We start from the raw sequence: 24,852 nt of genomic DNA on the forward strand, positions 1-24,852 counted from the left end.
CAGGAAAGCAACTGATCTGGAATGACCAGACAGATGTCTGGACTGGGAGCTAGGGAGCCAGAGGTCAGAGAGAAGGCAATTCTTTAGAATCCAGATAGACAAGACCTGAGTTAATAACCTTTGGAAGTTAAGGGAAGTCAGGGTGGGCAGGTTGTAGATTGGAGAATCAATGTGTCTTTGTTAAAAGGAAAATTCATCCTTTGGCCTTTCTCCCTGCTTAATGAGGCAAAATTCAGGGAAAGACAGTTAAAAAGAGTTCAAGGTAGCAACTGGTTGAAGGGCTGATCCCTGGAGATCAGCAAGGAATTCAAAATGGAGCCAACTTTTATTGAAATAAGGTAAAGACAATTTGAATAGGTCCACATCAGCAAAAGGGGATGGGGCCATTACATCTCAACTCCTCTCCAAGGTTGCAGGTTCTTGCTGTTTGACAAGTAGGGGTATCAACTTCATGGGTAGGGAGGGGGACGTGCTGAAGAGCAGGCACTGCAAAAGCTGTAGACTGGGCTCCACCTTCCCCAGCCCAGCCTCCCTCAACACTGATTGACAAGCAGGGCTGGGAACCATGGTTCACTGAGTCAACATAACTTCCCAGTATCTTTTGCACATTTGGAGGTTGGGGAAAGGCTAAGGAGCCAGAGAAGGGGACAAAAGCAAAGGTTAAAGGCAGTGAAGAAGCCCAGGGAATAAGGTAGCTCTGAAGTCAAGGGAAGACAGGCTATCTAATGGTAGTAGGGAGTGGTCAACAGGGTCAAAAGCTGCCAGGAAGTCAAGGACAGAACAGTCCTTGACAAAACAAAAACAAAGACAAAAATGTCTTTGGCTTTAGGAATTAGGCTATTAGTGAGTGGCATTACAGCACTTTCAATTGACTGCTGAAGTTGAGACTGGAGTAAACTTGCAAAAGGTTGAGGAGAGAAAATGGAAGCATTGGAAATAGACATCTTTCAACTTAAAACCTTTTAATTAAATAAATAATTAAGCAAATAATTAAAAACTTAAAAAAATAATTTAATTTAATTTAATTTAAAAATTAAAAAAAGCAAATACCAAATAAAATGAGCACTTCCATAGACACTAGGAGTGGGGAAGGGAGGGATTGCATAAGAAACTCTGAATCTCTACTATGTTGGACTTGTTTTTCTTTTTAAAATATATCATAAATTCATCATGTAACTCTCAAAACTGACCTGCTCATCTGTGACTCTTCTGGACTGTTCTCTTCTCATTTTGGAGATGGAAGTGGGAACCCTATTCCTAACTCCCCTTTCTCTCCTCAACTGAAGAGAAAAGAAAAACCCTTGTAGCAAATATACATGGTCAAGCAAAACAAATTCTTGAACTGGCCATGTCCAAAAAATGTATACCTCATTCTGCGTTGTAAGTTTATCACTTCTCTGTCAGGAGGTAGGTAGCATGCTTCCTCCTCAGTCCTCTAAAATCACTGATGGTCATTACATCCATCAGAGTTAACAGACAGTTTTTAAAAGAAGTTTAGCAGCGAAGAGTTGCAGAGAGATGAAATGATAGAGAAATGGGGTAGAAGGAAAGGGTTAGAGGGAACAGCTCAGGAAGTGAGGTAGGAGCCCAGATCGCTTGTCCCTGCACTGACACTCACCTTTCCCTTTACAGGTGACTCAGAGGGTGGCCAGGTAAGTAATTCTCCCAGCTGGGACGTTTGGGCTGTATGGAGTTGGGGAGCCTGAAAAGGGGAGTGGAGCAGGCAGTGACTTCTAGGGCTATGTAGCCCCAGAACAGCTAGACCTGTCAGTCAACACACATTTTATTAAGTGCCTACAGCCAAGCACTGTGCCAAGCTCTGGAGACACAAAAAGGAGCAAAAGACAGTCCTTGCCCTCAAGGAACTCACAGTCTGTTGGGGGAGATGACATACAAAAAATATATATACACATGATAAATGGGAAATAATTAAGAGACAGAGCACTAGAATAGAGAGTTAGGAAGGACTTCCTGTAGATGGGATTTTAGGAGGGGCTTCAATGAAAGGTAGACAGAGATGAGGAGGCAGAGCCTTCTAGGGATAAGGGAGAGCCAGAGAAAATGCCTGGAGCTGAGAGATGGGATATCTGGTTTATGAAGTAGCCAGGAAGCCAGTGTCGCTGCATTAAAGAATACATGGTATGGGGAGTTAAGGGCAGGAAGACTGAAAAGGGAGGAGGGGGCTAGGTTCTAAAGGGCACTGAATGCCAGAAAGGATTTTGTATCTGTTCCTGGAGGCAATAGGAAGCCATTGGAGTTTATCAAGGATGACATGGTTGGATCTGTGCTTTCTAAGTTCGTCTACATGTTTCTAGGTGGCATTTGCATGTCACCTTAGTGGCATGATCAATGGAGAACTAACCTTGAAGTTAAAGACCTGGGTTCAAGTCCTGTCTCTTGCTTCCTACTGGCTGAAGGACCCAGGACAAGTCACTTAACCTCTAGGCAACTCTAAGACTATAAATTACAGAGAAAGTGCTGGCCTTCATCAGTAAAGGGATTTTCTTCATCTGGGCATTCCCTATGCCAATGGAATCCAAGCTCTACTCCCTATCCTTATTTGGATAAATTAAGAAATAGGACGGAGTTGATTTTTTTTTTGGCTGGGCAATGGGGTTAAGTGACTTGCCCAGGGTCACACAGCTAGTAAGTGTTATGTGTCTGAGGTCGGATTTGAACTCAGGTCCTCCTGAATCCAGGGCTGGTGCTCTATCCACTGCGCCACCTAGCTGCCCCTATGGAGTTGATTCTTGAGGACAGACTTAGCCCTAAAAAGAAAGGGGATGGGGAGGGTTGCTGTCCTGAAAAGAACTAGCATCACACCCATTTATGTTCCCACCCTAGATGTCAAGCCTTGAACCTGAAGGTCTAGAGCTTTCCTCGATCTTGGTATGGGAGGAACACGTCTAGGGAACTCATTCCTTTTTTTTTTTTTTGAGAAGCAAGTGGGGTTAAGTGACTTGCCCAGGATCACACACCTGATAAGTGTCTGAGGCCAGCTTTGAACTCAGGTCCCCCACATTCCAGGGCTGATGCTTTATCTGCTGAGCTACCTAGCTGCTCCTTAGACAACGCAATATTGATTTATTCTGTAGATATCCTTCCTACAACTCCTTCATCCTCACTGCTGACTTAGTATTCCTGTCTCTTTTTGTTACTGAAAGCAGAAACGTGGAGTAGGGATGCCTCAGCCCTGCCTCTGATTTGTTTAAGAGCTTCAGTTTCAGAGGACAGCTAAGTGGTGCAGTGGATAGAGCACAGGTCCTGGAGTCAGAAGGACCTGAGTTCAAATCCAGCCTCAGACTAGGTATGTGACCCTGGGCAAGTTACTTAACCCTGATTGCCTCAAAAAAAAAAAAAAGGTTTCAGCTTCCTGTCACTGTGGAGGGAGACCCCTCCCATCAGGAATTTACTTGTAAGGCTTTGGGACGACATCCCTGAAACATGAAGCTGTATTATTATGTCTGAAGTGGCTTCTTTGCTTCTTCCTGACCTTCAGTCTGGCTACAATGCTGTTCCTTTAATGTTCTTATGGTCTCTCCTTAATGACCCCTGAATACTTTCCTCCTCATCCACACCCTTACCCTGGCACCCTCCCCCATATTTGTCCTTCCACGTCCTCCCAGAAACAGGACTTAACATTCTCAGCCCTGCTATGCCTAGATCCTCCTTTCATCCTCTGCCCACTCCCACAAGACTATTTCCTCTCTTTGCTGTGGTTGTGGCTTTTTCTGCCTCCCCCCTTGCTTTTCTTCACCATCTGATGGTGATGCCTTGTTTTTTGAATTGTTGCTTTTACCCTGGATACCAGCACTGTCTCTTCCCATTTTTCCCAATCTCCCTGGACCCCCACCATTGACCCTCCTCCTCCCACATTATTCAGTTTATTACAGATATCCTTCACTATCTTCTTTCTCCATATGGTAGGCCTAGCTTCAAATTCAGTGTTCCTTGCTGAGACTTGTTTCTCTTTTCCTAGGAGTGCTTCTTGGTATAATGGAAAGAGTAGTGGATTTGCAGCCAGAGGACTTGGGTTTGAATCCCACCTCTGCCACTTAATATCTGTTACCTTGAGTAGGTCACTTAACCTGTGGGCATGCAAAATTAGGGAATTTGATTAGATGACTTCCAAGGTCCCCCCTAGTTATACATTTATGATTTATGATGATCTTGCATTTATGACAGTCTTTCCAGAGAGTGTGAGGTACCCTGGACTGATATCTCTTCTCTCCTGAATTTTCTTGGGCCAGGGTAGGTAGGGTTAAAGTCCTTAAGAAGTGAGAGCTTCATTTTCTTCAGTAGAAATATTACTCACATTACTGTTGGGCTAATGAGGTCATTGTTCACAGGGAGACTAAGGTGTGTATGGTCCAGACAGAAAGGTCAGATTGGCTTGTGCTCCTGTTTGCACACTGACTTTCTCTGGCATTTAGAAAAAGTTAATTTGCTTCATTGTGTCTCTGTTTCCTTATCTGTACAATGGATGCAGTGGTATTCTGGAAGAGCAGAAGGGAAGGGTTGAAGGAATAAATAAGGTTGTGCCTGGGCTGTTTTGAAGAGGAGCCTCAGTGAGAATTGTCCAGGTAGATTTTCTTTTGAGTTAGCCAGGGAAGGATTGGGAAGGATGGAGGTGAGTGGGACAGTAGAAGGAAGAAAGTTTCTTAATGGTGTCAGGAAGGCCCTTCTGAAACCTGCTCTCCTCTGTGCCCAACCCCCATCATGGAAATGCCAGGATTGATCTTATCTTTAAACTTGAACTCCACAGATCACTACAACTGCTGACTCTGTGCCAGCCGGGTCCCCAGGTAAGTTAAGTGTCTCCTAGGGAAGTGGAGGGAAGGAATAAAACCAAGTTAGCCTGAAACATGAACCTTTGGGGGGCTCGAGAACAGTGAGGGATAGGGAACAGGTCATTCTCAACAACTGTGTGGTGAGCACCCTCTGGAACCTGAGAGGGCTAGAGACCTAGCCTCATCCCAAGGTGCCCTCTTTCCTCCACAGCACCCTCCAGAGCAACGCCATCTCCACCACTTCTTGGGCAGGTGACCCCAGAGCCTCAGGAAGAGGAGGAAGACACATCCCTCTTTGCTGTGGCCTCAACACCCAGCAAAGGTATATATGTGGGCCCTCTGTGAAAACAGCAAGTGGGACTGTCTGACTCAGAGGTCTTTTCTAGAAGCAAAAGGAAAGCACCTGCGTCCTGAAACCTGATGGAAGAATCTGACAGGCTTCACTGACCTCTCTGAGGGTTTAGAAGAGTCTTTTCCTTTCCTCTCTTCAGGCCTTCAGGATTCCTGGCTCTGTAATGAAAAGAGCATGGGATCTCCCTTAGGGATGCAGCATCCACATCTGGTGTCTTAAGTCAGCTCCAGGGTGTTGAGTGAGGGATTGGGGGATGGACAGGGAGGGGAAAAGTAGAAATCTTTTTGGTGGGGGAGGAGAGCAGAGGTAAGGGGATTACAGCTTCCCTCAGGTGCCTGTGGGGAAGGGGCATCACTGGATCTCTCCAGGGATATTAGGAGAGACTCCCAGAGAAAGGGGATAAGCGAGTCCCCTTGGGAAACCTGGCTAGATTCCTGCAGCAGTGAACATTGAGTCATCTGGCCTTACTGGCAGCTGCTCCAGCTTTGTGGCCCTGAAGAGAGCTTGTTTACTGGGGAGAATAGCGGTTCTGTTGTTTCAAGGTTGCTTAACTGTCTGAGAGTCTGTACTTTTCTCTCCCTCTGGGTTTCTAGGGTCTGGTCTGTGATGACCCGAGGAGGGTTTGGGGGAGGGAGAGGAAGGGAAGGGGGAGAAACCTTGGCAATCTACCTGTCTGTGGAATGTGCTTTTCTCAATAGCTTTTTGTTTGGATCTCAGGTCAAACAGAGATGTCTAATGTTATCATGCAAGTGTGAGTGAGTGCGGGGCATGTGTGTGTGTATACTGCACTGTCTCACTCTCGCCATGCCCAGGCTCCCCTTTCATCCTTTGCCCACTCCCCATTTCCTCTCCTTTCTATGGACCTGGCCTTCTCTGGTCCCTGCCTTAGCTTTCCTTTACATTTGCTTTTCCTTTAGCCCTGTCTTAGAATTAATCCCCTTCCCCTAGAAACTAGTCCTTTCTCCCCCTTGACATGGATCCCTCCCCTATGATCAGACCTTGACATTCTGACATCTTCTCTTCCCATTTTCCCTATCTCCTCTCTCCATACTTGGGGGCCAAGTTTCTGATTCTATGTTCCTTCGAAGATTTATTTCTCTTCTCTTAGGGAAACAGCATGGTATATTGAAAAGAAAGTTAGATGGACTCTTGCTGCATCATAGATTTAGATCTGGAAGGGACAAACCCCTCGTTTTACAGAAACTAAGGCACAGAGAAATTAAGTGATTTGTCCAGAGTTACCCAGCTGGCAAGAGTCTAAGGTGGGATGTGACCCCAAGTCTTCCCAACTTCCAAGTCCAGTGATCAACTATAACATGTTAAGATTGGAAGCCCCACCTCAACCTACCTGCCCTTGAAAGCATCTCACTAGAGTGGGAGGGAGAAGTTGTTTCTTCATGCACAGGGGGATAGCATGTCATTACCAGCTGATTCTATCAGTCGAAAGAAGTGTCCGAGTGCACGGAATGTTTTTGCCCTCTCTCACTTGGACCCTGAAAGAGTCCAGGCTTTCAAGTCTCTAGCTAGGGCCTCCTCCACTTGATAATGCTTTGAGGTCTGCTCCCCACTGAAGCTCTAACACTTCACACTATTCTTGGTGATTCCTCCTTCACTAGAGTGCCATAGATATCTCTTCTCTATCCCCTTTTCCCTGCTCCTCAATCTGGTTGATTTTGCTAACATGGAGAGTAGGAAGCCAAGCAATATATGTAAGGATCATTGTGTCTGGTCCTTGGGACACTTGCAGGGATGAGACTTAGGTCTGGACCATACTTAGCAGCCAACCTGCCCTTCCATGTTGGATAAAGCTGATGGTAACTTCCTTTGAGTATCCTGCCTGACCTCCCCACCCCTGACTCTATCCCAAGCATCTCTGAGTGTTGGGATTTTCCTGGAGAATCCTAGTAACCTTCTAGGCTGCTGGTGCAACTCAGATTTTATTGGACAAACTGCCTTGACCTCTGGAAGCCAGCTTAGGAGATAGGGTCACCATGCAAAATAGCCCGTGATCACATTGTATATAAGCCAGTTTCTATTCTGCTGACTTAAATTTTTTTTGACTTAGCAAACACCAAATAAGATAGGCATTTCCAGATACAAAAATAGAACTAAAAAGAAGATTGGAAATAAAACTTCAGTATTCTGCCATTTCAGTCCTGCAAAAGGAGTTTATGTCAGGTTGGGGGTTGGGGAAAGTATTAGGGAAAACCATGAGTGTGTTTGCTACAAGACAGGCCCTGTAGGAAGCAGATCATAGTAAAATGAACTCTAGACTATTTGCCAGGAGATCTAGGCTATAGTCCTAGCTTTTTTTAGGGCAGTTAGATGTTGCAGTGAATAGAATGCTGAGCCTGGAGTCAGGAATATTCCTCTTCATGAGTTCAAATCCAGCCTCAGAAACTTCCTATCTTTTTGACCCTGGGCAAATCACTTTTAAATCCTGTTTGCCTCAGTTTCCTCATCTGTAAAATGAGCTGGAGAAGGAAATGGTAAATAACTCCAGTATCTCTGCCAAAAAAACCTCAAAAGGGGTCACAAACAGTCAGATGTCACTGAAAATGACTAAACAACTCTCACTAGAGTGTGACTAGACTTAGGTGTTCTCATCTGTAAAATGGAAATAATAATGCTTTAATCTACTAGTCTCAGTGGATTTTTTGTGAGAATCTCACAGGAAAGTACTGTGAAAAACAAAAAGATTTATGTAAACAAATATAAATTATTAGTTCTGGGGCGAGGGAGACATGGAACTTGAGGACTGACTGCACTGAGAATTATGGAAGAAGTCAACACTGGTGTTTGGGGGCTAAGAAATGTAATAAGAGGATATAGGTTACCCAAGGGTCCTATGAAGATGTTTCTACAGATAGAGGAAGCTTTTCTAGGTAGGCCAACATTAGGAAAGATGTTTGGTACCCTGGTTCAAGGGGAATTGACATGGTAGAGCCACCCATAATGGCGGAGGTCTGGAGTTTAGACGAAAGGGTCACAGAATCATAGATTTAGAGCGGGAAGGGACATTAGCAGCCATCAGAATCCAACTGTCTCATTTTACAGATGAGAAAAACAGGTTGAAAGAGGTTAAATAGCCTGCCCGGCATCATAAAGCCACTAAGTGCCTGAGGTAGGATTTGGACAGTGGTCTTGGGAAGAGGCTGGGTTGCCATGACTACAAAGGGATTGAATGACAAGGCTACTGGAATGGGGAGGGGGGCAGGGACTAGGAATTTCATTGTTTCACCTTCTTGGGTTCCTGGGATATGGCTTCCTAATGGAGGTGTCATAGCCAGGTGTAGAGACAGGTCCGACTCTACTTTCCTGGCTCCTTCCCTAAGCACTCTGTAAATTCTGCTTTGGTTTTGTACAGAACATGACAGATGTGCTGCTCTACCTGACGATGTCTGTGGCCCAGGAACTTGTGTGAACCTTCCAGGAAGATACAGCTGTGTCTGCAGCCCTGGTTACCAACTGCATCCTAGCCAGACCCACTGTATAGGTATTCCAATAGTCCCCAAGAAGTGGACGATGAGTCTGGGAAGGGAGAGGGAATGAGAAGGGAGGGGCATGGTGTCGTGGTCCCCAGCATCCCAGAGGCAATATTGCAGGCATGAGATGTTCGAGGGGCAGGGGGAAAGGACATTTTCTAGCCAGAATAACTAGTCTCTGCATAGTGACTAACTATAGTGTTAAGGTTATAAGAGGGCTCTCAGGCCAGCCCATGGTATTCATAACAGTAATAGGGAAGTTAGGAAGAGGAGAGGGTTTGGGGAGGAAGATAGTAAGTTTGGTTTCAGACATGTCAAGTTTGAGATGTCTATGGTATGTCCAGTTCAAGATATCCAATAGTCAGTCAGTCAATAAACATTTATTAAGGGTTTTACCATGTGCCAGGCACAGAACTAGGTAAGCATTGGGAGTTCAAAGAAAGGCAAAAGACAGTCCCTAGTCTCTAGGAGCTGACATTCAAATAGGAGAGACAACATGTAAACAAGATTTATGAAGGATAAATTGGAAGCAATCACAAGAGAAGGTACTGAAATTAAGAGGGACTGAGAAAGGCTTTCCATAACAGGTGGGATTTTAGCTGGTACTTGAAGGATGCCAAGGAGTAGAGATAAGGAGGGGGAGAATTCCAGGGATAGGGAACAGCCAGTGAAAGTGCCTGGAGCCAGGAATGAGCATTGGGAGATTGGAGGTCAGAATAAAGGTTGGGAATAGATACTATGAGTGTCTGTCTTCCCTTCCTGTCTGTGCTCAGATGAGAATGAGTGTCTCAGTGACCCCTGCAAAGGAAAAGGACGATGCATCAACAGGGTGGGCTCCTACTCCTGCTTTTGTTATCCTGGCTATGTGCTGATCACTGCTGGGGTGACTCAGGAGTGCCAAGGTAAGGAAAGGTCATCCACTCCTCCCGGGTCCCAGCTTCTCCTGGTCGCTCCCAGGTCAGCGCCCTCGGTTTCTGTAGGAGGAGAGAAGAATAAGTCCTTTGTTGGGATCTGAAGCTGCTGTCCAGTCATTTCAGTTGTGTCCGACTCTTCGTGACCCTGTTCGGGGTTTTCTTGGCAAAGATACTGGAGTGGTTTGCTGTTTCCTTCTCCAGCTCATTTTACAGATGAAGCAACTAGGGCAAACAGCATTAAGTGATTTGCTCCACAGTCACACAGCTGATCTGAAGACCTGGATTCAAATCCCATCTGGACTACTTTTTTTTTTTGTTTTAGGCAATTGGGGTTAAGTAACTTGCCCAGAGTCACACAGCTAATAAGTGTCATGTGTTTGGTCTGAGGTTGGATTTGAACCCAGTTCCTCCTGACTTCAGGGCCTGTGTTCCATCCACTGCGCCACCTAGCTGCCCCTGGACTACTTATTCCATGTGTGACCTTGGGCAAGTCATTTGGCTTCAGTTTCCTCATCTCTAATCAGTGTATTACTGAATGAGGGAATGAATGAATGAATGAACAAATGAATGAGAGTCCTGTAACCAATAACTATAGTTTGAAGTGCTCAATGAAGTATTTAAAAACTCACTTGCTAAAGCATGCCACCAAGTCTCTTTGGGGTACCTCTAGCAGCTCAGAAGAAACTCAAGGCACCAATAGGTCAGAGGTCCAAGATTAAAACAACAACCACTACCACCAGTTCTAGTTGCCAAGGTCTCCCCAGGCTTTAATCCCAGGCTACAAGAATCTGATCTAATCTTTTTTCCAGGACAAGAACAAGCTTACTTGTCCTCTTACTTGGTTACACAGATGGGGAGGCAGAGGAGGCTAGAGGTAAAAGAGGGAGGATAATAACCTCACCACGGCACACTCAGGGCCAAACTGTCCAAAATAAGGGGACAAAGAAGGGGTGTCATGCTGACTTTTTGCCCACTTGTTATCATGACCATATTTTCCAAACCGCGTGCTTGATGACAAAGGATATCCCTTTTTGCAAAGCCTCATTACAAATATATTTTCTAAATGAGATAATGTCTGCAGAGCACTTTGTAAAACCTAAAATGCTATATAAATGTCAGTTGTTGTTATTATTTCTGAAATTGGTATTTGTGCTGTATAAATAGTGCTAGCTATGGGCCCGGATTCTCTGTAGGTTGGGGTGGGGGCCATTGAGGGTGGCTGTTGTTGGCTGTGATTGGCCTTCCCAGGGTTGGCAAGGAAAATTGACTCCACTGCCCAGCTAATTCTAGAGTGTGTGACTTTGGCTGCCAATAGTGATGGCCCCAGGGCAAGAGTTCACAGTTATTACTTTTCTCAGTGGGGGCTTGGCACCTTCCCTGAGATGGAGAGACTTCTCCAGCAATCACAAAGCTAGCATCCAGGGAAACATCACTGCCCTCAGGGACAAACAATGAAATTCCCATTAATCTCTCCCAGCTCCAATGACCTCAGTGTTCAATGCCCATACATAGCAATGACACCATCCCTTTAAGTTTTCTGCTCTGGCTGTCTATTTCTTGACTCATTAGTAAGACTGGTGGGCATGAGGGCACCAGCCTGAGACAGGATAGGGCTAGATTGACTAGATCCAATTCTGGCCAATTCTCCCTGAGGCACCTGGCTCCTGCCCAGCCATGATGTGAATTAGTGGTTGGAAAGGCTTTAATAGTAGGTGGAATAGGAGGCCACTTAGATGGTGTCACTTATTGGAAGGGGGAGACTCTGAATGAAGACTTTTTTGCCTTGAAGGATACCCTTTTGAAACATGGCTACCTCTTGTTAAGGGAACCAAACCGAAATGCTAGCAGCAAAAAGCTTGAAGGTTGCCAATGTTCTAGTTCACTTTCTGTGATCGTGGAGAACAAAGCTATGTGGTACAAGTGGAAAGAGAGCTGGTTCTGAAGACGGGGCCTGGGTCCAAATTCCATCTCTGATATTTTTTTCTGCCTTTGTGCAAGTCACTTAACTTTCTCTGGCTCAGAGCCTTCCTTCACCTGTCAAGCGAAGAGATTGGACCAGGTGGTTCCTGAGGTCAGTCAGAAAAGGTTTAAGTGCATGCTATGTGCCAGCCACTGTGCTCAGTGCTAGGGATATGAAGAAAGGCAAAAGTCCAGTCCTTGGGGCAGCTGGGTGGCTTAGTAGATAGAGCACCAGCCCTGAAGTCATGAGAACCTAAGTTCAAAAGTGCCCTCAGACTAGCTGTGTGACCCTGGGCAAGTCACTTAACCCCAGTTGCCTCCCCCCCCCCAAAACACCAGTAATCCAATCCAATTCTTGCCTTCAAGGAGCTCCCATGTTAATGGGAGCGACAGCCTATGAACAGCTGTGTGCATGTAGCATACAGACAACATAAATAGGGGTTAAGGAACTAGGGGTGGGAGGAGGCCTCCTGTAGAAGGTGATACATGACTTGAGTCTTGAATCAAGAAGCCAGGAATTGAAGGGGAGAAGGGAGAGCATTCTAGGCATTGGGAGGACAGCCTGTGAAAAATGCCCAGGGTATGTGGTAATTGTAGAATATGGAGAAATAAGATGCAAGAGAACTAGTAGGAAGGGGCCTGATTGTAAAGGGTTTTAAATGTCAAACAGGTTTTATACTTGATGCTAGAGGTAATAGGGACATAAGGCTTTTAACTTTTTTGTGTGTCATGGATCCTCTTGGGGAAGGGAAGGCAATAAACATTTATAAGGTGCCTCCTATGTGCCGGGCACTGTGCTAAGTGTTGTTGTTGGGTTGGTTGTTGTTTTTTTTTTAATAAACATTAATCTCATTTGATCCTCCCAACAACCCTGTGAGGTAGGTGCTATTGTTATCCTAATTTTATGATTGGGGAAACTGAGGCAAAGAGAGATCACACAGCTAAGAAGTGTCTGAGACCATCTTTGGCAGTCTGGTGAAGCCTATGAGTCTCAGAATAATGTTTTAAAATGCATAAAATACATAGGATTACAAAATAAACTAATGAAACTGTTATCAACAATGTATTTTAAAAAAAACAACCCCAAAACATTCATGAACCCTAGGCTGAGAACTCCCACCTTAGATCCTGATTCCCTATGGCAATGGGACAGAAACAGGACAAGGGAAAAGGGTGATTGAGGCTCTGATTTTCCCTACAGTTGGTCACGCTCTGGGTTAGATTCTTTCCCCTGCCACACTCCACTTATCCCTTTACAAACCTGAGACAGACAATTCTGCATCCCTGTGCCCTAGGCCACACAAGCCAGAGCCCCTTTCAGTCTCAATGTCCAATGTCACTGTAACTTCTTGTGCACCGCACCCTCTGTCTCTGGGCCAGAAGTTTGGGGAGTCCCTGATGGCCTGTGCCCTAAGCCTATGTTTGCCTCCCTCAGTTCCACACTCTCCTCTTGAGCTCCCTGCCCCCAAATGGTAAACTGCTGTCCCACAGCCTCCTAATTATCTCCAGATTCCAGGGCTGTGGGGAGAGTGTCCCAGGCCTGTGTGGGGTGAGGGAGAGTCACAAATTACTGATGGTGGCGGAGCTGGGAATGAATCTGTTCTGACCTGATGGGATGTAATAGTTGGGTCTTGTTTCAATTACATCCAGATTCAGGCCTCATTGACCACAGCCAACTTGACTTATGCCTGCTTCTTACAAGCACGCATTCCCCTGTAGGGACTTCTCCCCCTGCCAGGAGTGGGTTGGGGCTGAAAGGGGTGATCCAGATGGGGATATGTTAATCAGAGGAATACAGACAGCAATAGACCTGCCCAGCCTGAGGAGTGATTCTCTCAGCTCTATGCTGATGAGGGATGGCCCTGACTGAGAGAGGGAGAGAAAGAGAGACAGAGACAGACAGACAGACAGACAGGGGGAGAGAAAGAACGAGAGAGAGAGAGAGAGAGAGAGAGAGAGAGTGTGTGTGTGTGTGTGTGTGTGTGTGTGTGTGTGCTTCAAGCTTTAAGATATCACCTGAGACCTGAGTGCTGACAGATCTCTCCAGACCCACGGGATTGAGTCTGTTCAGTATCCTGGCATCTAGTTAAATCCACAAGCATTCATTAAGTGCTTACTGTGTGCCAGCCCCTGTGCCTCACACCCAGGGCTGGGCTCTAGTGCCAACTCTACTTTTCTCGTTAAATTTTCAACGTGAGCATTTTCACCTCAGAAACTGGCAAATGGTACAAATCAGGGCTAGATTTATCCTTTTGTTGATTGCCTGGACGTAAGAAAGGGATGGAGAAAGTGGTAATGATGCCAATTAAACTGAAAAGTGGGCCATGGGGAAATAGATTTTAAAAACATTTTAAAAATTAATTTAAAAAAATGGTTGTTAAACATTTACCAATATGACATTGAAAGTCACCTCAATGTGCGTAAAAGTTGTATATAAATTGAATAGCATCATAAATTGGCTAGAGTAGATGGATATTTGAAGAAATCTTAAGGTGAAGCCACCATTTGTGCATAAATGAGCAATCATTCCCTAACGGGCCCCGTGGACAGAATGTTGGATTTGGATTATATCTATTTACCCTCAGTGTTTAGCACAGTGCCTTGGATAACAGATACACAATCAACATATGGTCACTGAGCACTTGATAAATAAGGTGGCCACCTGGATTCAAATGTCAAATCCAACAATGTCACATAACTAACTTAACCTGTCCCAGTCTCAGTTTCTTTATCTGTAAAATGGGGATAATAGCAGCTCCCTCACAGGCTTGTTGTGAGGATGAAATTGACTAATAGAGGGTGTCCCAAAAGTCTTAGTGTCGTTCTAAGCAAGACTTTTTAGGTTGCTTAAAATGGCCCTAAGACTTTAGGGACATCTGTATTTAAACTTGAATAGCTTAAGATGGCACTAGGATTTTGTATATGTAAAGTGTTTTGCAAACCTTAAATGTACTATATATAAATGCTAGCTATTATTATCTAACTAAACAAGCTAGATTTATGCCAACTTTGTTTTAAAACGAGGTGTACCCATATAAAATACCTCAGTATCCCATAAATTCAGTTGTAGTCCATGTAAGTCAAAACAGGGGGTCTCCTGCTATACAGAAGACCAGTGATCCCTGTTTCCAGCTCCAACATTACCATGGATCTTTCTCATTCCCGCTTGTGGATTTTGCATGTGAATGCACCAGTTAACTATGTTGAAGATACTATGACACTCAGTCCTATGATGAGTTGAGTCTCTGACCCAGTAGGAGAGAATGACAATTCTGTGAATAGAGCCCAGGATCATAGATAGAAAACCAGAAGGGACCTTTGAGCGTGGTGTGGCAGATTGGAATAGTTAAAGGAATCTTAAGGTCATACTCACTAGCTCTGTGACCCTTGAGCAAGTCACTTAACCGTGTTTGCCTCAGTTTCCTCATCTGTAAAATGAGCTGGAGAAGGAAATGGCGAACTACTCTAGCATCTCTGCCAAGAAAACCCCAATGGTGTCAGGAACAGTCCCACAGGACTGGAAAGACTGAACAACAACGAGGTGAAATCTTCTGTGTGTAAATCAGTAATCCCTACCTAAGGCAGGGAGATGGGGTTAACTCCTTGGCTCTGTCATTTGTCACCTATGAAGGTCTTCTTCAAGAATGAAGGACAAACATCAATCAATTAATTAACTTTGGGTAAATCACTTAGCCTCTGTGGCCCTCAGTTTCCTCATCTATAAAATGCTTACTTAGATACTATCAAAAATAGGTAGCATTCTTATATCATTTTAAGGTTTCTATTGTGCTTTATGTATATTAATTTGGGGGGGGGTTGTTTGTTTTGGGCAAGGCAGTTGGGGTTAAGTGACTTGCCCAGGGTCACACAGGTAATAAGTGTTACGTGTCTGAGACTGGATTTGAACTCGGATCCTCCTGACTCCAGGGCCAGTGCTCTATCCAATGTGCCGCCTAGCTGCCTGAACGTCACATCGACTCTGTAAAGTTGGTATTACTATTTTCTGCATTTCGTAGATGAGGAAACTGAAGCTGAGCTTATGGGACTTGCCCAGTGTTAACCACTTAGATCTTCCTTATTCTTAAAATCAGAACTCTATACGCTATACTACTCAGCTCCAGACCTCAATTAACAGCGTAACTTGGTGTGATGTGTGTGTATGTACACATATATTTTAAGTATTTTATTTTAAATTTTAAATATTAATTTATTTTAATTAGATTTTAATAGAATGTTAAATTATGTAAGTACTAGTATATGCACCTATTAGTATTAATATATATACTAATGCTACACTCATGTTTTCGGGCCCATGTCTGCCGTGACATAATTTTATTTAATTTAACCTTAATATCCAAGCATTTCTAGCTTGGAGAGAGGGATATCCAAACTGGCATATGCCTTCTGCCCCAAAATAATTTGAGGTAGCATTTATAGGAATCCTGAATGAGAAAGAGATCACAATATGCAAAATACAGTTTTGGTCATATTATAGAATTAAGTAACCAAGAGACCATCCCACAGCCTCCTGGGCCCCTCTCCTCAAGGGATCTGTGGGGCTTCTCCCAGAATAGCCAGAATCTTTTCTGAAGAGGATGCAGAGAGGGCAGCTCCGGTGGGTCCTAGCACCAATTACTTCAAGTGAAGAAGAAAGAGGAGACTACTCTAAGATGGGTCAATCACCCGATCATTTTTTGCTAGCTGGGTAAATTAGTTAATAATGTAATCACTAATTGACACCGGTAGGGGACTTAGTGGATGCTCACTGGATTAATAGTCAGGAAGATCTGAGTTCAAATCCTACCTCAGACACCAGCTATGTGACCCTGGGCAAGTCACTTCACCCTGTTTACCTCAGTTTTCTCATCTGTAAAATGAGCTGAAGAAAGAAATGGCAAACTACTCCAGTAGCTTTGCCAAGAAAGCACTGGACACCTGCCTCAGTTTCCTCAACTGTAAAATGGAGATAGCATTTATCTCCAGATTTTTTCCATATTATGTCTCTTCACATAGGGGTGTGCTGGAGCAAGACACATGCTCAAACTGGCTTGAAAGAGTTCATTGTTAAATTTTCAGTGCGAGTATATTCACCACATTGGCAAAGGCTTGATTTATTATTTCGTTGATCATCTAGACTTAAGAAAGTAATGGAGAAAATATTAATAATGCAGATTAAATTTTAAAAAGGAGTTTTGCCTTTTTAGAGAGCCTGTTACTAAACATTTGCCAGCAAACTTCTTGCCTTCACAGGTTGTGAGCTCCAATCACACTGGCCTGTTCACCAACAAGCTTCGTGTTTTATCTCCCACTTGCATGATTTTAAATATATAGGTCGTACCTCATGTCTGGAATGCATTCCACCTCTACCTCTGCCTCAGACTTTCTAGCTTCCTTTAAAGCTTAGCTCAGGGGCTAACTGCCTCCTTGAGGTTTCTCCAATCCACCCAATTTTTTAATGCTCCTCAAATTTCCTTGTATTTGCTTCTCTATGTACATTCTGTATCCCCTCTCCCAGTAAAATGTTCGCTCCTTGAGGCAGGGATTCTTTAATTTCTGGTTTTGTATCTTTGGCGACTAGCATCGTGCCTAACTCATGTTGTTGTTCAGTCATTTTTCAGTCTTCCTGAGCCTATTTAGGGTTTTCTTGGCAAAGATACTGGGGTGGTTTGACATTCCCTCTCCAGGTCATTTTACAGATGAGGAAACTGAGGCAAACAGGGTTAAGTGACTTGCCCAGAATCATAGTTAGTAAATGTCTGAGGCCTGATTTGAACTTGGGTCTTCCTGACTTCAGTCCATTGACTCCCAAATCTACTGCTCTTCCCACTGTGTTCTAAACTACCAACCTTTCAACCCCATTAAAAGCCACCATCCTGTATCCCATTCCCTGGGGAATGAGTCTTTCCAGTTAATAACTGAGGGTAATGGGTTTGTTGACTGATATATTAACCCTCTCAGATTACATAATAGTGACTTGCTTTCTTATCAGTCTCTGGACTTTTCAAACAACAACTCTGTGTACAAGATAGGGTAGAGATTGGATTATTGCCATTTTTCAGATGAGAAGATTGAGTCTCAAAGAGTCCAAATGACTTGTCTAAACTCCTATAGCTGGTGAGTGGCAGAGCCAGTGAGGCCTGTCCACTTTCTTTCCATATACAGCATTGAAGAGATGACATGAAAGGTGGTATACTGGGTAGTCTCCATGGGAAGTTATTTTTTGGGTGGAAGGACAACAGTATTTTCTCCTAAGACCAGCCCTGAAATGAAATTAAAAAAAAAATTCAGAGGTGGAAAGATCTTAAACATTATCTAGCCCTATCTTGATGTTTGGCAGATGAAGAAACTGAGGCCCTCAATGGAGAAGGGACTTGTCCAAGGTCACATGGTTTGTAAATTAAAATTGGGATTAGAACTCAGGTCTCCTAACTCCATCCAGTGGTCTTTCCACCACATCTAGCTTCCTGTCCTTATAGATGAAGGACAGCTGGGAGATGCCAGAAGGGGGTAAAGGGAAGGGGACCTTTGTTTTCCAGAAACTTGGGTAAAGATCTTTTGTCAGTTTGGCTACAGTCAATCTCTTCAAGCTCTCACACCCTTTCCAAAATCCCCACCTCCATCCCTTACACCAACCAAGAATTGCTGTTGTGTTCACAGATGTAAATGAGTGTGAGCGACCAGGGGTGTGCATCGGAGGACAATGCACTAACACTGATGGCTCTTACCACTGTGAGTGTGGCCAGGGATACATCATGGTCCGGAAGGGACACTGTGAAGGTAAGAGAACCACTCCCCACCTATACCTACAACTCCAGTTTGCTCTGAATTCCCCTGGTCTTCAGCTGGAAGTCGCTATCCAAAGACTATGCTTTCTACAGTTGTTCCACTAATGCCACTCGACTCTGAGAAAATCTGGTGCCCTCTTTCCACAGATGAGGAAACCGAGGCTAGGGAAGGTTAAATGATTTGCCCAAGGTCACACAGGCAGGAAGCATCAAAAGTGGGATTTGAAATCAGACCCCCTGACTTCACTGCTCTTTCTACCTTGGCTCCCTAAGCCTGGCCCCCACTCTATGTTATTTTCACATTTTGTTCCTGCCCTGGTTTCAGGGAACATTTTAGGTACTTTATTATAGAGAAAGGGTTCTTAATGTTTTTTGGTCTCACAAAAACAAAAGCTTCTCCATTGGCAGCTGGATGAAGCCTATGGACCCCTTCTCAGAATCGTGTTTTTTTAGTACATAAAGCAAAATACATTAGATTACAAAGGAAACAAATTATTTTAAAATACAATTATCAAGATACATCAAAAAAAAACCTTCACAGATACCGAGTTAAGAATCCCTATTTTAAAGCCTCCACACAAATCACAACCATTTCAAAAGCCCTGAGTTCCCATCCTGCTCTCCTTGTAAAAAAAAACTTAACTTCTGATCCTGTGCCCACACCAGTCACTTTGTATGCCTAGCTGCAGCTTGACCTTCTTTACACGTGTATTTCATTCCCCTTCCTTGAAAGTGCCCCTCTAACCTATGATGAAGCATTTTACTCCTTTCTGACAGAGAAGTAATGGATGCAAAGTGCAGAAAGACATAGCCGCTACATGGATTTGTTTTGTTTGACTATGATTGTATTATCATGCTTTCCCCCCCCCCCCTTTGTTCTTAATCAGGCAGGGGAGAATAACCAGGAGGCAGTTAGCAGTAGTGGTGGGGAAAAAAAGAGGGCCACTGAAATATATTTTTTAAAATACACAGAACAGAAAGAAGTTCAGAAGGGAACACAGAAAAGCAGAACAGATTTGAAAGCAATGTGTTACATTTATTTACATACTTTAAAAAAAGGTAAATGGTGTGGTATAGAAATATACAGTTTCATACAGAATTACTTTTTGTGTTTAAAAATAATTATTATAAAGTGCCCATTTAAATCAATTATAGTTTTTTAAATGCCTTTGTGTTAGAAAATTGTTCATAATCTTTCCTCAAACTTTTTCAGGCTGTGTGTCTGTTCAAGGCATATGGCATTCTTTTTTATAAGCAATGTAGCACAGACATTTATATGTGTAAAGATAGTCCTGGAATCAATCCCTAAAGGATTAGCCAATAAAAGTTGCATAGATGTATTTTAAATGGCAGGGGGGGGGGAGGAGAAAGAGTATCTACTCCTCTATCCCAGCAGTGGAGGATGTGACTATCTAGGTGTCCCTGGGACCTCTAACTTCACTCTATATATAGCTCAGAGCCTTCTTTAGGCTATCTATTTTGGCCTGACTAGATTCTTGGTAACCCCTGATATCTGAACTTTTAACAGATTGAAGCAAACCTGCCATGCCATGCAGATATTCGTTGACCTCCATCTTGCCAGCCTTCTAGCAAGGGTTGAATGTTGCCCTTGTCAAATTTTCCTGGCTAACTTGAGATATTAGATACTTGTAGGAGCTCCATCTTAAAATTGACCTAGGACAGACCTACATGGCTGGGGGTAGTGGGCCTAGCTGAAAATAAGACAGTCCTGGATGAATGTCTTGGATGAACATCCTGGGACTGAGGTGAGACCCAAATTACTCAGCCAACAAGCATTTATTAAGTACTTAATATGTGTCAGGTACCATGCTGAGTGCTTGGCACACAAAGAAGGCAACAACGTGGTCCCTGGCCTCAAGAAGCTCACATTCTAATGGGAAAGACAACATGCAAATTACTCAAAATATACAGTAGGTGGAAAGTTATCTTGTAAACCAGTGCTAGCTTCCAGTGGCTCTTCCTGGCTAAGCCCTCATCCTAGGCCAAGGCTGTGGGTGTGTCAGGTAGGTGGTCGCTGTTTAAGGTACAGATTCAGCAGATCACTGAGGGAGCGAGTGGGTACCATTGTTATTTTGCAGATATTGATGAATGCCGCCATCCCAGCACCTGTCCTGAAGGGAGTTGTGTCAACTCCCCTGGCTCCTATACGTGTCTGGCCTGTGAAGAAGGCTACAGAAGCCAGAGTGGACAATGTGTTGGTAAGGAACCTCTAGTTTGCTGTGAAATTCTGTAGCCTCTAGGGACCTCTAGATTAGCCAACTGAGTGAAAGGAAAAGAGGATATGGGGGGTAGGGGGATTGTTTCAAAGCAGATATGGCTTTAAATACACAGAATGAGGGTCCATCCAGAGAGGGGCAAATGTTTCTCCAACCGCCATCTCTACCAGCCACCTGGGAAAATGCCTCAAAAGACTACGTCACCACACAATGCTGTGCTCTTTCATCTTCTGAAGCTGTTTAGCCTGGTGGGAGACATGGGTCTTGAATCTGGGTTCAGACAAGGAACAGGAAATCAATGTGGCTCAGACCCACATAAAAAAGTGCCTAAGGACCCAATCTGGCATTGCGTTCCTCTTGGTTCCTTCATTTCAGCACCACAGACAGGACAGCTCTAGCCTATCTCCTTTCCTTCCCCTGCCCCCCAAGACCTGGAGGACTTGGTTCCATTCATTCATTCATTGGGATGTAGGTTGTTACATATTACCAGGTGGGAATGAAGTGAATATAAAAGTGTCAATTGCTTTCCCACAGTAGAGGGGTAGGGCAGGTAAAGGTATAAGGGAATTCCACCTTCAGGGGAACTTAGTTTCTCTGGAAATTAGGACTTGGACCTTCTAGTTGAAGCATGAAGAATTTCCTGATTCCCTCAATGACCTTGTATTTAACTACTTGGGTGTGTGTGTGTGTGTGTGTGTGTGTGTGTGTGTGTGTGTGTGTGTGTAAATTATATATTTATGCTCTCTGTCCTTTTTATACATACTTTGTGGCTCCCCCATTATGGGGTAAGCCGCTTATGAGTAAAGATTGTTCTGTCTAGCACAATGCTTGGCATGCAGTAGGTGATTAATAAGTCCTTGTTGATTGATTGAGAAAATCTAATTTGACAAGCTGGTGCTCCATGGAGTGAAGGAGGTCCACATTCTCTTAAATTCTGACTCCTTTTCCCCAGATGAGGATGAGTGCCTGGCCCCAGGGATCTGTTTGCATGGAAAGTGCATAAATCTGGAAGGCTCTTTCAGATGTTCCTGTGAACTAGGTTTCCAAGCCACAGAGGATGGGAAAGGTTGTGAAGGTATGGACCCCCTAACTACTCCACCTCTCCCTTCCCATGAGTAAGCACCATAATAGGGGAAGAAAATGCAGTCTAGTACCTCTCCTTTGGAGAATGAAGAACAGTTCTGAGGACCTCCCTCTGGGCATACAGTCTCCACTCCACCCATAATCCTACTAGCAGGCCTAATCCATACCCTCCACCTTCAGGTACCCCTTAACATGTTTCCCTTACTAAATCTCCAGAGTGAGGCCTAATGGTAGAAATTTATCCTAATTGCCCTTCCCTAACATCTTGTCTCTTTCTCCATCTGTTTGCCCTGAGAAGAATCCTCTAATGAGGCATTCAATGACCTATTTTAGACTTAGATGGAAATGTTACCTAGAACTTATGTCCCACTGGTCTCTACCTTGATACTGAGGGCTCATTTTCTTGCTAATCCTGTGGAAGTGGACACAAAGTATCTAAGGACAGCACAATATGTGAAGGCATTTCCTGTGGGAGGTGGGGAGATATCATAACATATTGGAACTGGAAGGCTTCCCAGAGGCCAGGTCATCCATCTTCCTGTCTACAGTCAAGACTATACTAGATAAGGTCTTTCCTGAAAGTCTTGTAAAGTCTGAAGATAGGGAAGGCCAAAAGTGGCTGTGAATAGCTATCTCTAGAAAAATGTGGGTGATTCAACCAGAGGTAATGGGAAGGAAGGGGCAGCAGGCATCTGAGAGCCATCTGAATCCCCAGGTCTTTGAAAGACTGATAGAGAGATGCCTTGAAAAGGAGGGAGGAAGGGAGATACTGAGGCCAACAGGAAAGGCGGGGAGCCTTAGAAGATCCAGGAAAGGATGGGTGAATAGATGGGTGGATGGATGAAAGGAAAGAGAAAGGAGGGAAAGGGGAGGCACTTTTGGAGAAATCAGTCTTGGATTTGGTTGTGTAAAATTGCCTGGATTCACATATTGCCCATTTATGAAGGACCTGTAGTGAGTTCTCTACTATCCATTCTGGCTGAATGGGACCCTCTGACTTGTGTACCTGTCTGTCTATTACAGATATAGATGAATGTGCCTCTCCTGGTGTCTGCTTCTCTGGAATTTGCTCCAACACCATTGGTTCCTACTCTTGTAATGCCTGTGACGGGGGGATACCAGCCAGATGCCCTTGGGCATACATGTGAAGGTAAAAGCTGACTATTTCCTTCTGAAACCCTTCATCCCCTGAAGAACTGGGCTGGGCTATGCCACCCAAAACAGCTATACCAGTTCCAGAGGGCCTACATGTTAACAGGGAATGGCCAGGTTTAGTGTTACTCATAAATGGGGGATGACGAGCTTTGTTTTCTATGATCTGGAAGGCTATAAAGAAAGGGCCACCCCTCCAAGAGTATCCCCCACCCCCGATCTCAATCCACACACCCCTTCAAAAGTCCCTCACCCACCCTGTCCCCCAGTTTTCTCACCTATATACATATTCAGAAGACTTCTACACCATTGCAGATGTACACCTTGTTTCTTCAACCCAGATGAGAGTAACCAGCCCTCTACCATCTCCTGCTTCCTCTGTATTAGTTCTTCCTTTTATGCCCCATTTTTGTAATATAATTGCTCCCTTTTACCTTTTCCTATCCAATTATTTTAGAATCACCCCATCATACACAACTCAATCCCAACACATCTCTAGAATTGGGGTAAGAGAGGAGAAAAAAAAAGAAATTTACAGGATAACTTTGTTGTGTATTTGGAGAGAATAGCAAGTTGTATGTGGTAGATTTGCAGTTTCATGTGCAGTCATCTTTTTTATTGTACTGTATTATGGAAATGCTTGTTTTGGTTCCCTGAATTGAAAATAAATTAAAAAAGAGAGAGGGGCCAGTTGAGGAGACCCCACCCACCCCCTTCTTGGACCATACTGATGGTTTATTAGCTCAAAACAGTCTTTCTTTGCAGATGTGAATGAATGTGAAGACCACCAGGCCAACTGTGTAGGAGGAGAATGTAGGAATACCCCAGGCTCCTACCAGTGCCATTGTCCACTGGGCTTCCAGCTCATCAATGGCACCATGTGTGATGGTAAGCCCCAACTGTCTCCCCTTCTGTGACTATCTCCCAACCCACTACTAATTTTCCTGCTTGAAAAGGAAGAATATATGTTTGGATTGCTTCAGTACCATCTTCAATACCTTCTCCCTACTGGGTTTACAACAGGGCCATTTAATGAAGGAATAGATAAAACTGTGGATGACACCAAGCTAGGAGGGATAGCTAACTTACTGGATAAGAAAGTCTAGATCCAAAAATAACTTGACAGGCTAGAACAAGGGGCAGAAACTAATTAAATGAAACTTAATAAGGATAAATATCACATCCTACATTTGAATTCATAAAATCACCTGCACATATACATGATGGGAAGGCATAATTAGACAGCAATTTTCATGAAAAATGCTTGGGGGTTTTGGTGGACTAAATATGAAAATGAATCAATAGCATAAAGTGGCAGCTCCCTCATACTCTTCCTCCTTCCCCCCCCCAAAATTGATTTTTTTGTATACTTTTTAAAATTTATTTATTTATTTTTGGTTTTCAACAATCACTTCCATAAGCTTTTGAGTTTTAAATTTTTCTCCCTCTTCACCTCCTTCCCCGAGATGGTGCACAATCTGATGTAGGCTATACATATATATTCCTATTAAACATTTTTTCACATTAGTCATGTCGCAAAGAAGAATTAGAACCAATAGGAGGAACCGCAAGAAAGAGAAAACAAAACAGAAGGGAAAAAAAAGAGCACATAGTATGCTTTGATCTGCATTCAAATTCCATAGTTTTTTCTTTGGGTGTGGATAGCAAAAACTGTGATATTAAGCTATATTATAGAAATATAATGTCTAGGACTAAGAAGTTGGTACTCTCGCTATATTCTGCCCTAGATGTCAGACCACATCTGAAGTTTTATGTTCAATGATGCATTTTAGGGAGAATGTTGATAAACAGCTGTGTGTCCAAGAAGAGTGGGCAGAATGGGAATTGGAGACCAGGACATAGGAGGATCCATTGAAAGCAATGAAGATATTTAGCCTTGAGAAGAGAAAGCGTAAGAGGCACATGGTGATGCCTTTGAAGAGGGGTGGCTAGGGAGCACAGTGGATAGAGAGCTGGGCCTGGAGTCAGGAAGACCTGACTTCAAATCCAGCCTCAGACACTTCCTAGCTGTGTGATGCTGGGCAAGTCACTTAATCCTGTTTGCTTCAGTTTCCTCATCTGTAAAATGAGCAGT

The 24,852-nt window shown here is 43.9% G+C and overlaps 1 protein-coding gene across 1 annotated transcript in view; it reads left to right on the forward strand.

Annotated features, from left to right (window-relative positions):
* Window positions 1–24,852, forward strand: part of LTBP2 (latent transforming growth factor beta binding protein 2) — a 191,518-nt gene that overhangs the window by 155,966 nt on the left and 10,700 nt on the right. Inside the window, 11 exon segments of the mRNA XM_020986296.2 lie at window positions 1,633–1,652; window positions 4,766–4,805; window positions 5,002–5,112; window positions 8,510–8,638; window positions 9,401–9,529; window positions 18,158–18,277; window positions 20,385–20,504; window positions 21,475–21,597; window positions 22,629–22,714; window positions 22,716–22,755; window positions 23,523–23,645. Coding sequence (XP_020841955.1) covers window positions 1,633–1,652; window positions 4,766–4,805; window positions 5,002–5,112; window positions 8,510–8,638; window positions 9,401–9,529; window positions 18,158–18,277; window positions 20,385–20,504; window positions 21,475–21,597; window positions 22,629–22,714; window positions 22,716–22,755; window positions 23,523–23,645 — 1,041 coding nt within the window.

This window comes from Phascolarctos cinereus, unplaced genomic scaffold (genome assembly GCF_003287225.1).
Source record: "Phascolarctos cinereus isolate Bilbo 61053 unplaced genomic scaffold, phaCin_HiC Scaffold_3;HRSCAF=262, whole genome shotgun sequence".
NCBI lineage: Eukaryota > Metazoa > Chordata > Mammalia > Diprotodontia > Phascolarctidae > Phascolarctos > Phascolarctos cinereus.